This window comes from Diceros bicornis, chromosome 19 (genome assembly GCF_020826845.1).
Source record: "Diceros bicornis minor isolate mBicDic1 chromosome 19, mDicBic1.mat.cur, whole genome shotgun sequence".
NCBI classification, from domain to species: domain Eukaryota; kingdom Metazoa; phylum Chordata; class Mammalia; order Perissodactyla; family Rhinocerotidae; genus Diceros; species Diceros bicornis.
This window is the reverse complement of record NC_080758.1, coordinates 23,912,316-23,926,469: the sequence shown is the minus strand read 5'-3', so window position 1 is coordinate 23,926,469 and position 14,154 is coordinate 23,912,316. Positions and strand designations below refer to the sequence as shown.

The following is a 14,154-nucleotide window of genomic DNA, read 5'->3' as shown; positions in this document are numbered from 1 at the left end:
CATTAAGTTAGTTCTAATTTTTCACTGTTAATTCTTCCTGTTTTATAGGCAAAAAGCCTAGTACTTGGCAAGACGGAGTGCCTTAGCCAGAGTTGCACACTTCCTAAGATCTGGTGATACAGAGTCTGTGACTCCCATAGTCCGACTGAATGCCTAACGCCATCTGATGAGATGCTGGGTGCTATATAAGTGAAGTGAAGTGAACACAGTCCCTGCCTTTAGGGAAATTGCATAGTATGTGATGCAAAACCCTCACTGCCCTTGAGGGCACTCATTAAAGCAGTGTGTATGCTCCAAGTAAGAGGCTTAGTAGGGTGGCCAAGAGCAGTGTGTGGTACAAGTGATGTCAGTACTCCAGACATAGTGGTGCCTTTGGGATTCTTTAATTTGAAGGGAGAAGATGTGTTGATCTGAAAACTGAATGATGTTCCTGGTGTTTCTTTTGGAACATGGGCTTAGTGGTGAGTACAGGACGATTCAGAAAGATTGCTGGGAGACAGGAGAGTTGTTGAGAACTTATTCACCGGGAATGTGTTATGTGAGTAAGCAGAAAGGAGGACAGTATCATCAGAAACATCCAGCAAAGCCCGTGGAGGCCAGGATGCTGCTGCATTAGTCACTGTTTAGTGATTACTGTCCTGAGCTGGTGCCAGTCCTGAAATTTCTAACCTGGGATGGAATCACTATCTGAGACATCAGTTTGAAGGAGGCTCTTGGGCAGCAGGAGGAGGAGCTGGGGAAGGCAACATATCCATTCCAGCGCAGAAGACAGGCTTTGCTGCTCAAAACACAGCTCTGGCATTTGGGGCAGCTCTGCCATCTTGTGGAATAAATGCTCAGTGATTTCTGTGAGGACTAAGCGTGGAGATGCACACTAGGGGATAGCCTTGGCAGAATTGCTCTCCTTCCACTTGGCTATTCTGTGGCCTCAAAGTATTTTTCCTGCATATATATTTTTTTTCCCTGCATATATATATATATTTTTCCCTGCATATATATATATTTTTTTTGTGAGGAAGATCAGCCCTGAGCTAACATCCGATGCCAGTCCTCCTCTTTTTTTGCTGAGGAAGATTGGCCCTGAGCTAACATCCGTGCCCATCTTCCTTTACTTTATATGGGATGCCACCATAGCATGGCTTGACAAGCAGTGCATTGGTGCGCACCTGGGAACCGAACCTGTGAACCCTGGGCCACCAAAGCGGAGCGAGCGCATTTAACCGCTTGCACCACTGGGCCAGCCCCTCCCTGTGTATATTTTTAAGAAGTTTTTATTTTGAAATAATTTCAGACTTATAAAAAAGTTGCAGAAATAGTACAGAGAATTTCTTTATACCTTCAACCAGATTCCCCAGTTGTTAGCAGTTCACCATGTTGACTTTACTCTATTTTTTTAAAGTATTTTTTCTGAATTGTTTGAAAATAAGTTGCGGACTTTTACCCATAGATACTTCAGTGCATATTTCTTTAAAACAAGGATGTTCTCCTACATTACCACAATATAATTATCAAAATCAGGACCTTATTCATACTTCATCAGTTCCTTTAATAATGTCCTTTATAGCAAAAGTGGGAAAAACACTTTTTTTCTGGTCACGATCAAATCCAGGATGACACATTGGATTTAATTGTCATGTTTCTTTAGTCTGTTTCATCTGAAACAATTCTTCAGTCTTTTGTCTTTCATGACCTTGACATTTCTGAAGAATATAGTGTCCCTCAGTTGGGGTTTTCCGATGTATCCCCATGATTAGATTTAGGTTACTCACTTTTAGCAGAAATACCACGTAAGTGATGTGTCCTTTTCAAGTGCATTCTATTAGGAGGCACATGATATCTGTTTGTCCCATTTGTTGGTGATGTTAACTTTGATCACTTGGCTAAGGTGTTATCTGCCAGCTTTCTCCACTGTATAGCTATTGTTTTTCTCTTTATAATTAATAAGTTTCTTGTGAGGATACTTTGAAACTATGTAAATATCTTCTTTCTTCATTAAACATTCATTTACTATTTTAACATCCATTGATATTTCTTTCTTTTTTTTTTTTGGTAAGAAAGATTAGCCCTGAGCTAACATATGTTGCCAATCTTCCTCTTTTTTTTTTTTTTTTCCCCGCTGAGGAAGATTGGCCCTGGGCTAACATCTGCTCCCATCTTCCTGTCATTGTTATTTCTTGCCTGAAACAATTTTTACTCTGATGACTGCCAAATGATTTCTAACTTTCATCATTCCTCCTACATCTATTAGTTTGTATTCTGTTGTAAGAAAGAGCTTTCCCTTCTTTGTTATTTTATTTATTTATATCCACATGGACTCATGGATTCTTATTTTGTTCTATGGGTTATAATCTGTTTCTATCACTATTTATTTTAATACCCATATTGTCCCAGATTTGGCCAGTGGGAGCCCTTCAAACTGGTTTCTGTGTCTTCATCATTCTTTGAGCACTTCTTTACTTTCTGGCATAACAAGATATTCCAAGCTCATCTTGTACTTACCCAACTCTGGATTCAGCTATTTCTCCAAAAGGCCCTGATTTCTTTTAAGTGGAGAATTATATTTAGAAACTAAGACCTGAGTGCTGGATGTGCTCTTTGGTCCTCGGGTATACAGAGAAAATTTGGAAGTTCTTCTTTACCACCTGCCTTCCTAGCCCAAGCCCCTCTGCGGAGGTAACCACTATCAATAGTTTGATTTTAGGGTTGGCCCGGTGGTGTGGTGGTTAAGTTTACACATTCCACATCGGTGGCCCAGCCAGTTTGGATCCTGGGCGCAGACCTACTCACTGCTCATCAAGCCATGATGAGGCAGCATCCCCCATAGAAGAACCAGAAGGACCTACAACTAGGATATACAACTATGTACTGGGGCTTTGGGGAGAAAAAAAGAAAAAAAAAAGAAAAGGAGGAAGATTGGCAACAAATGTTAGCTCCGGGACAATCTTCTTCAAAAAAAGTTTGATTTCTATCTTCTAGTTTCCTTTCTATGCATTTTTGTAATAAATGTCTTTTTTCCCAGCTATAACCATGCATGGGTCATACAGTGTGTACTGGACAACTAACTGTTTTCACTTAACAGTATATCTGGAGATTATCCATATGAGTAAATACAGAGCTACTTCATTCTTTTAAATGGCTGATTAGAATTACATAAAACAGACTTCCCATAATTTATTTAACTGTTCCTCTATTTATGGACATTTGGTTATTTATTTTTTTATTCTAAGCATTTGACTGGACTTGTTATGAATATTTAAATCTCTTCATGTCTCTCTTTGATTGGTTTTTGTTGCTTCAAAGCTGAGAAAATTATTCCTTCACAGATGTGAAAAATGTTTTATATATTATAGTATTTGAAGTACATGTCAAAAAAGTATTAAACTATTGGAGTCATGTGGTGTCATTGCTGACAAGAATTCCGGCTGTATTGGGGTTGCTGCTGAGCGAACGCAAGACAGTGAGAAGTGGCCCTTATATTCTGGCTGGAGAAGTGACAAATAACAGGGTCCAGGAGCAGATCCGAGGTGCTAAAGATGAGGTGCAGCAGATAGTCATTTGTGCCAGGAATTGATAGCATGTGGTCCCTGAGAGTCAGGGCCATCTGGATGCCTTCCTGCACATGGAGTGAGCTGGGTCTGGACGGAAGTGAAGACTTGGCTGAGCCAGGGAGTGATGGCAGGGAGAGAGCACAGCATGAGCAGAGGTGTGAGCTATGAGAGTGTGAAGCAGTTGCTGGGGCCAGCATTTGGCTGGGGCAGCTGCTGAGACGTCATTGTGGATTACTAGGAGATGAGTTTGGAAAGCAAGATGGTACTTAGATTGAATGGGCTTAGAATGCCGGACTGCATATTGCCAACCAGACTGAATACAACTATCAGAGTCGTGTGAGGTTTGAGATACTGGCAATGGGTATACAAAAAATGGGTTAAACAGGGCATTTATTTCTAAGCCACATTTCAGAAAACATAGTTTAAAAACTTTTTTTAGTATAAAAGTAACGTATGCTTATTGTGAAAGGGAGAGTGTAAAGCCTTACCCAAGTATACAGGAGATGAGGGCACTGCTGATCCTACTCTACATTATCTATTGCTGTGTAACAATATTGCCACGAGCATAGTGGCTTAAAACAACACATTTATTTTCTCACAGTTTCTGTGGGTGAGGAGTCCAGGCACAACTTAACTGGGTCCTCTGCAAGGCTGCAATCAAGGGGTTGGCCAGGGCTGCATTCTCATCTGAAAACTCTACTGGGGAAGGATCTGCTTCCAGCCTATCAGACTGAGGGCCACAGTGTTTTGCTGGCATTCTCAGTTCCTTGCCACATGGGCCTTTCCATAGAGTAGCTCACAGCATAGCAGCTTCTTTCATTAAGCCAGCAAGGGAGAGCGACTACTAGTAAGACGGACATTACAATCTTATGTAACATAATCATGAAAGTGACTTATTGTCACTTTTGCCATATTCTGTTAGAAGCAAGTTACAGGTCCTGACCACACTGGAGGGGAGGAGATTACACATGGGTGTGAAGACCAGGAGGCAGGGATTATTAGCAGAATCTGATAGTCTATCCCCCTGGCCCCCCAAAAAAGTAAAGAAAATATTCTTTAGTAGAGTTATGGTTATTAGAAGCAAATTCAAATTCTGTGGACTATTTTTCTCTGCATATACCAATGCGTAGTAGTAATTTGGGAGAGACAATAGCAAAGGGTGACTCTTGGGATTTTGGGCTTGGGAGCCCAGGAAAGAGTGCTATGCTTTGTCTTGATTCCTACAAACAAAAATCTGTTAAACATGAGAAAGAGCACAGGGCACTTAAATTGTAATTCTAGTGACTACAGTCATGCGCTGCATAATGATGTTTCTGTCATTGATGGACCACATATACAACGGTGGTCCCATAAGATTAGTACCATATAGCCTAGGTGTGTAGTAGGCTATACCATCTAGGTTTGTGTAAGTACACTCTATGGTGTTCATACAATGAAATCACCTAATGTCTCATTTCTCTAAATGTAACCCCATTGTTAAGTGATGCATGACTGTACTTGCAAATATTGATTTCCATACTACTTTCTAAAATGGGAATAAATTGGTATCAGTAGTTTACCGTCTGCCCCTAGGGTAATTCAGTTACCCTTAGCTTTTGAACCAGGTTCCCTCAAGGATTTAATTTACGTATTTTCTGCCCTCTGTCTCCTAGTAATTGCTCCCATGTTGTCAAGGACCAAGAGTGGATGATGTCACTAAGCTGGTACCATCAATCTTATATGTTCCAAATGGACTGTCCTTTCATTGGCAAATACATACCTGTGTGTGAGACTTGAGATTTACGTAGACTGTGGCCCAGCAGGCCCTTTTGGCAACCAGCGGCTCTCCTAGTTTCTTGACCGTGCTTCCATCACCATGTTTCTGTTCTGGGGAGGAGTATAATGTAAAAATATTAAAGAGTTGTGTTGTTCTTTCTACTGTGAAAATAATATGGCTATTATAACATATTAGAAAATATGGAAAAGTAGGAAAAACTGACTTTTTACTTGAAATCTCATAACCAAAAGATTGCCATTGTTTACATTCTTAGAATTTTGAAAAATAATATATTTGATATATTATTCTTATAGATAATTTTATGTTTTGCTCATAAGATTTCTTCTGTGGGTTCTCTTGAGTATAGTTATGCTGTGCTTATCGGTTTTTAATTTTCCTTTTAAAATGTAAAACATTTTTGCTGGTTGCATCATTTTATTTTTCCTATTGTGCTTTTATTAACTACTATTAATACTTTAGTGTTTGATTAATAAAGTGGGGCAATTAGATGTTAAAATTTTGCAGGTTGTGCCACTGATACATGGACCCCTGGTTGGGATTATGCATTACTTTGTTTTAAGCAAATAACTATCAGGTCATTGAGAACCGTGAAGACAACTAATGTTCAAGTAACCGGTTGCAGTTAATAATGGGTTTTCTCTTCTATTACCTCATGGAAACATGTAGGAGCCTTGTGAAATAGGTATTTTATTCACATTGATGATTAGGAGACAGTCTTGGAGAGGCTCATTCTTGTGTTTGATGTAGTAGCACACTAAGATAGGTAATGTAAGAGAAGTAGAGAATGGAGCACATTCCTTATTTCGGTATTTTAGAATAAGGAATGAACAGAACCATTATAATACGTATATTTTATATACGTATATATAAAATACATTAGAAAGGGACAGATAATACAAGATTTATTTTCCGTGACGTACTTATGGGAATTCAGAGAAGACAGGACAGAATCTTTTCTACTGAGAGACCAAGAAGAAAGCATTGTGCAAGGAGGTGGCATTTGAAGGATGAGTAGGGTTTGGTTTGCATGTAGGAGAGGTGTGCCAAGCGGAGGGAACCACATGGCCTACACTGGCTGAGCTGTAGCCTTCATTGTGCACACAGAGGCCTTGTTTTCGCTTTCATATGGGAAGATTAGGATAAAATTGTGAAGTCTGGAAAATTTTTCATATCTTTAAAAATTTGTTGGGTTCAAAAATAAAGTAGTGCAGTTTGTAAGAAAAGGAAGAGTTACTTACATTTTGGGTGTTTAAATATCTTTTTTGCTGTTGTTTTATTTTAATTTAACATACCCTAAATATTTTCTCATCATTAAAAAGCACAAACATTACTTTATTACTATGTAATATTTTTAATCTACTTTTTGTTTTGTGTGTCTCAAATTATAGTTAATTGTGTAATTTATCAGATTTTGTCACAGGCTATTATCCATAACTGATTTATACCCTATTTGCTGCTTCCCTCACCCTGATACTTGTGTTGATTGTTTTTTCCAGACAGTGTGAGGTAGATTACCGACAGGCTTCTGATCAGAAGGGCTTTGTTTGTATATCAGTGATTTATACTTCACTGAGTTGAGTTTATGGGGGAATCTTACTTCAGGAACTTCCATGGTTGAAGATTCATAATGCACAAATCTCTTCTTCTTTTGATGTTTACTTTTTCAGACAAAATCCAGCAACTTATTTTGTCTTATTAATATTGCCAACTGGAAAAAAGCTCTTGGTTTGGCCAGAGGCTTTGTGACAGTGACCCCTGGCAGTGTCTTCTCTCCTCAGGAGTTCCTCTGCTCACCTGAGCCTCTGTGATCCTAGTACTGCCTCTCAGAGGCAGGTGGCCCACCTGAGTGCCAAACTTGCTCACCTTTGGAGGTCCAGCTGCTCCCACCTTCTGCTTAGCTGTGAGGAATCAAGGATTTTGTTTTTGGCAAGAGGAGATTTAATCCTGCCAAACTACACTTATATCCTTTTGAGAGGCTTACTGCATTGGTAGACTGTCTTAGTCTGTTCGGGCTGCTATAACAGGATACCATAGACTGGGTAGCTTATAAACAACAGAAGTTTATTTCTCACAATTCTGGAGGCTGAGAAGTCCAAGATCAAGGCTCCAACAGATTCAGTGTTGGTGAGGACCCACCTTCTAGTTTATAGATGACCATCTTCTCACTGTAACCTCACAGAGTGGAAGGGGCAAGGGAGCTCTCTGAGGTCTCTTTTTTTTTTTTATTTTTTTTTTATTTATTTTTTTTTTGTGAGGAGATCAGCCCTGAGCTAACATCCGCCAATCCTCCTCTTTTTTTTGCTGAGGAAGACGGCCCTGGGCTAACATCAGTGCCCATCTTCCTCCACTTTATATGGGACGCCGCCACAGCATGGCTTACCAAGCAGTGCGTCGGTGCGCGCCCGGGATCCGAACCAGCGAACCCCGGGCCGCCGCAGCGGAGCGCGCGCACCCAACCGCTTGCGCCACCGGGCCGGCCCCTCTGAGGTCTCTTTTGTAAGGGCACTAGTCCCATTCATGAGGGCTCTGCCTTCATGACCCAATCACTTCCCAAAAGACTTACCTCCAAATACCATTACATTGGGGATTAGATTTCAACATATGAATTTTGGGGGGCACAGACATTCAGTCTATAGCACCATGAGACCAGACATTTCTTTATTTCAATAGATAGTTTGACCATATCTCTCCTGAAATCTATCTATGGACAACAAGGAGATAGATGTATGAGCTCCTTGGTAGTCTGCATAGATGAAATTGAATTGGCTAAGGCAACTCTACCCAGAAAGTGTAGACTAATTGATTGGTGTCAGCCTGAAGGCTATTCCAAAGGCTGTCCTACCGGATATCTTTTCAATAACTTGGATAAAAACCTAAGAATGTATAGGATTACAGAATCAAGAATTATGAAATTCTTGGACTAAAATAGATGGAGTTTATTAGGTATAAATGTAACTTCTAACATATAGTTTGACAAAACTATTTGGGGAAAACAAAAACGTACTTTAATTCATATTTTAAAAAGATGGACAACGCCAAGTTTAGAATTTGGGTGGACGAAGATTGGTGCTATCCAGCACCATATAATGTGATTATTAAAAAAAAAAAATCTTTGGCTACATTAGTAAAAGTAAAATATCCTGAAAGGTGGGGGTAAAATCCCCACTGAATAGCCATACTAACAATCTTGTGGTTGGTTTTGGATTTCACATTTTTGGAAGGATGTAGACAAAACTAAGTGCTTATATAGAGTGATGTTTCTCCCAGCCAGAGCTGATGAGGGCTGGTCCGAAGAGTGGTTCACCTTGGTTGATAATTATAATAGCTGTTCCCAGGCATGTGCCATAAATGAATAAGCCTGTTTACCAAGATGTATTTTGTATCTGAAATGGCCTGCTTTTTGCCAGACACATATATTAGCTATAGCCCTCTCTCCAACTCTTTGAAATAGGTGATATTATTCCCTTTTATAGATGAGAAACTGGATAATCAGAATAGTTAAAAGACATGCATAGCTTATTTATACAGGTAATGAAGGGTACAGCTGGGATTTAAAGTTGGGCTGTTTCTTGGGGCCGGCCCCATGGCTTAGCGGTTAAGTGCAGCCGCTCCACTACTGGTGGCCAGGGTTCGGATCCCAGGCACGCACCGACACACTGCTTCTCCGGCCATTCTGAGGCCGCGTCCCACAAACAGCAACTAGAAAGATGTGCAGCTATGACATACAACTATCTACTGGGGCTTTAGGGGAAAAAAAAGGAGGAGGATTGGCAATAGATGTTAGCTCAGAGCCGGTCTTCCTCAGCAAAAAGGGAGGAGGATTGGCATGGATGTTAGCTCAGGGCTGATCTTCCTCACAAAATAAAGTAAAATAAAATAAAGTTGGGCTGTTGCCATTATGCCATACTGCCTCTGGCATGAGCGTGCAGTGAGGCTGGGGGTGGTGGGGACTTCTGCTCTTCTGCTTATAAGCAGGTTAATGCCTGAAAGGCTGTTCATAAGTCTCATTTGTTCATAAGTCCAAAATGATACTGTAGTAAGAGCCAGTATTTATTGAGCGCTTGTTACATGCCAGAGACACTTTCTAGGCTCTTTGCATATAATTTATATAATTCTCGCAACTCAATGAAGTTGTTGCCATTATTATCTCTACCCTGCGCATAAGGAATCTGAGACGGGAGGAATAAGTAGAGGAGCCAGGATTTGAATCAGGCTGTTCAGCTGAAGAGCTCACAATTTTTTTTTTTTAATAATTTTATTTATTTATTTATTTTTCCACCAAAGTCCCAGTATGTAGTTGTATATCATAGCTGCACATCCCTCTAGTTGCTGCACGTGGGACGCGGCCTCAGCATGGCCGGACAATCGGTGCGTCGGTGCGCACCAGGGATCCAAACCCGGGCCGCCAGCAGCGGAGCGTGTGCACTTAACCGCTAAGCCACGGGGCCGGCCCTGAAGAGCCCACATTTTTAACCACTACCCTGTCTTTGCTTATGCCTTGTGTGTGTGTACACAAGAGTGCAAAGTTTTTGAATAGAGAGAATGGTAATTCTTCATGGAATTGGTTCAAAGTTCTCATTATTTTCAACTCTTAAATTTTTTCTTTTTATTCAAGGATGCTTGTATTTTAGATTCTTCTTTTCCCTTATAAATAAGTTTATCACAAACCAGGGCTTTAAACACCAACCAAAGGATGACGGAGTTTACTGTAGCTGAACTTGACTGCTGCAGTCCTTAAGTGGTGGCAGTCAGTGTTGATGTTCCCTGACCTCGCAACTTAGCTTTGTTCACACAGTGGTAGGTGGAGTTGTCTGCAATGACTTTTGAAAGACTGTCTGTCATATGGAAAAGGAATTATTAGATCGAACCATATGAAATGACCAGTATTTAACCTTTCTTAACCTACAAAAATGGCCAATTTATATGGTTCAAAAATTCCAGGGAAACCATTTGTATTTTGTTTTAAGAAAGAATTGTGGGATATATTGAAAGTTTGAGTTTTGAATTTCTCCACTGACATGCTTTTCTTGTACAACTCCTTATCTAAGAAGTATGTATTCCATTTTACTTCATGTTACTTTTTTTCTCTTAACTGCTCTCTTAACTGATTTGAGCCTCTTTCTTATATCTCTTGTCATGGATAGAAAGTGATTTTATTTTTTTGTTTTTTTTTGGTGAGGAAGATCAGCCCTGAGCTAACATCTGATGCCAATCCTCCTCTTTTTTTTGCTGAGGAAGATTGGCCCTGGGCTAACATCAGTGCCCACCTTCCTCTACTTTATATGGGATGCTGCCACAGCATGGCTTGACAAGTGGTGCATCGGTGCGGGCCCGGGATCCGAACCGGGAAACCCCGGGCCGCCGCAGCGGAGCGCGTGCATTTAACCGCTTGCACCACTGGGCCGGCCCCTAGAAAGTGATTTTAAGGCGTTCTGCTTTGGAGTGTGTATATGTGTAATTTTTTACTTGTTTACATTGCCTGTATAACAGCATCCATCAGATCATCAAGCCTACCAGTTTCACAATCATACCCTGGTGCTGATTTTGAAATGTAGAGTATGATTTAGGTTGAGTTTAAGAATTTTTTTTATTCCTTTTGATTATGGAATGGTACTTGAAAAAGTATCCATAATATTTACCAAAAGTTCAGCATGCTATCTGCTTCTGATGGAAATTGCATCAGAATTGTATCATCTCATTTAGGAAAAATTTGGTTCAGTAAAGAAAGGATAATCTTGGGTGACCTAATGTGTAGAGTAGGAGTGACTTGAGTTTAAGGTGATTACTCTCACTGGGGTGAGGGCATTGTGAAGGGAGTCTTCAATAAACTCAGTTTCTAACATAGGTGAAGTCCTTGTGACAGCTTTCCTTTTTGTCATTAATGCATGACAGACCATTGCCTTCTGTTTATTTGGTTTTGGGCTCAAACTTTTTTTGTTCCTTTGAATTTGATCAGTCTTCTGAGTTCTCATGCCTTCCAGCTCCATTCAGTTTTTTTTTCCTTACAGTCTCTGAGTTCTTTTGATGAAAGTACATGGTGTGAAATCTCAAAAACTCAATGCTAAAACCTTTGTAACAGTTACCCTCTGCTTGTGCAAAAGCTGTTGTAAGATCCCTTAGGTTTCATAAAGAGATCCCACCAGGATACTCCCTACTTATCCTCACAGACAGGTATAAGGATGGTGGTAAGTCTGAATCTGGTCCAACTCATGAATGATAAGTGCTGGGTTGGAATCCCTGACTTTTTAAGGATTTTCCCCTGTTCTTCCCCCAAAGTCTGAAACCCTGAGAACTTATATGATATGGCTGCTTTTAAAAACAACAGCAGCAACAGCAACAACAAAAAAACATGCTGATCTAGTCTTTCAAAAGATGAATGATAGTTGAGTCTCTGTTATTTACCCTGAAGTTGTATCATTCTCTCCAGATAGTAATCTTGGGAGGTAATGGCAGTCTGATTGATGTCTGCAGCTGCATATGCGTGCTACTCTTTCACTTTCTATTGACTTGTATTAATGCATGTACTATAATAACTAGGATAGTCACAAGGGATCTTTGTTTTTGTTTTTTCAGTAACAAATACTTTTAAGAAAACAGATGACTTTGTGACATCTAAAGCACCAACTGTCGACCTAGACCACAAATTTAGGTGCAAGGTTCTGGATTGTTTAAAATTTTTCCGCAAAGCCAAACTGTTGCACTATCACATGAAGTATTTCCACGGAATGGAGAAGTCACCAGAGCCAGAGGAGAGCCCAGGAAAGAGACATGTCCAGACGAGGGGCTCTTCAGCTTCAGACAAGGCCAGCCAGGAGAGCCTGACCAGGAAGCGAGTCTCTGCCAGTTCCCCAAGTAAGTATTTTAGTTCTGTGTTGTATCTGTATCCTGGAGGTCTCTACTGCTCAGGTCACAGTGCTTACGTTTCTGACACAGAGAACAGCTGTTAGGTTGGTCTCGTCCAGTTGAATCCTAAAAGATTGAAAATGATAAGTGATCCTCAGGAGTTGCATCATGGAGCTATGGCCCTCCTAGAGGAAGTAGAAATACCTATCATTCTTACCTCGGCCTCTTGCTGCTCAAGTTACCTTGAGAAAGTTACTTAGCCTTTGAGGGCCTTGGTGCTCCTAGTATGAAGTGAGGACAGTCAAGGAAAAGGGAGCTCCTTCAGAAGCCAGCAGAACACATGCTCAGAACAGCATGGTGAAGTCATCCCATCCTCCAAACCTATGCCCCATCCCCGCTAGCAGGACAAAAGAACAAAACAACTAAAAGGTAAGATGTGATTTTCCTGTGAGGTTCAAATTTGAGGCTGATTTCATCATAATTACCACTGAAGATATTCCTAACAGCACTGTTTATTTTGCATAGAAACTACAATGGCGGTAGTAAGGATTATCATAAAATCTCACGTTCATGTTCTAGTATAGACAGAGAACCTTTTTGGAGATTTCTTCTAAAACTTACAGAAGCTGAAAAATTACTTGTTTCTGGAGAATTTCAGAAGAATTAATGAGTTTTTGATAAATTCTACAAGCTTCCCAGCTTTTTTTTTTTCTTTACCTGAAATAGTAACATCACTATGTATTTTTTGGCTTATAGCTTTTCCCTTAAAATAAATTGGTATTAGATGGTATATGGAACTTATGAGGCATCTGACAGTATTCCTAAGGAAATATAAAGTCAGGTTTCAGGACATTGGGGCAGGACTATGCAGACTAAGGTGATCTCTGACCCTATGAGAGATCAGTCCTCAGCTGTGCTGTGAAGACGTAATGTGTCAATGTCCACGTGGAGTTTGTCATAGTCATATGTGCTGCATTATCCTTTAGAAATACAACGTGAGCCACATGTAACTTTTTCTAGTAGCCACATTTTAAAATGTAAAAAGAAACAGGTGAAATTACTTTAAATAATATATTTTATTAACTCAATATATCCAAAAATACTAGCATTTCAGCATGTAATCAGTATAAAAATTTCTAGTGAGCTATTTTATATTCTTTGTCTTGTACTAAGCCTTTAAAATCCAGTATGTATTTTACACTTACTGAACATTTCAATTTAGACCAGCCACATTTGAGATGTTCAGTAGCTGCATATGGCTAGGGTCACTGTATTGGACCCCGCAGCTCTGTTACCCTCAGCTGTAGGCAGTCTAGCTGTGCACTTGGTGAGCCCAAGCATTGAGCTAAAAATTGCTGCCCAAGGAAGGGCAGCTGGCCAGTAATCACCAAGGAGAAGACTCCCTGTGGGCTGCAGGGCATGGCAGCGCTTACCACCTTAATGACTTCACCAGAGTCCTGCTCAGGTACCCACCAGTGGATGTATGTCTCTCAGAGCAGGCTGATATGGACTGGATAGTAGTAGACTGATGGCTCAAGGCCAGTTGCCAATTACGTATTTAAAATGAAGTCCACAGCTATCAAAACTCTTCCTTTCCTCTGTCTAGGTCAGACCTTGTGTGGGAAGAGAAAGTTGCTTATTGAGCACTGAATCTCAGAGCTCTGGAGTTAGAAATGCCTCAAGCTAAAATAGATTGACTTGTTCATTTAACAGCTATTTATTGAACACCTGTTATGTGCCAGGTTCTGTTCCGGGCACTATAAAAGAGCCCCAAGTCCCCTTCTGCCTGATGCTCTTGGTTGTGGATATTCCTGGCACAGAGAAGAAAGGACTGGCCCAGTTCTCAGATGAGAGCATTCTCTCACCTGGGCAATGCTTGTTTCATTTAGGGCCAAGTGCTGATCCTTAGGGATGTCAATGTCTATTACTGGCCAGTCCTACTGGCTTTGGTGGCCATCCTGTGTTTTAGGTGAGTTTATATCTCTC

At 40.5% G+C, this 14,154-nt stretch overlaps 1 protein-coding gene across 3 annotated transcripts in view; it reads left to right on the top strand.

The window, feature by feature from the left end:
* PHF20 (PHD finger protein 20) overlaps positions 1-14,154 on the top strand; it is a 152,043-nt gene that overhangs the window by 85,024 nt on the left and 52,865 nt on the right. For all 3 annotated transcript variants that reach the window (XM_058562789.1, XM_058562788.1, XM_058562786.1), the window contains one exon: positions 11,899-12,177. In XM_058562789.1, coding sequence (XP_058418772.1) covers positions 11,899-12,177 — 279 coding nt within the window. The remainder of the gene's footprint in view (positions 1-11,898; positions 12,178-14,154) is intronic.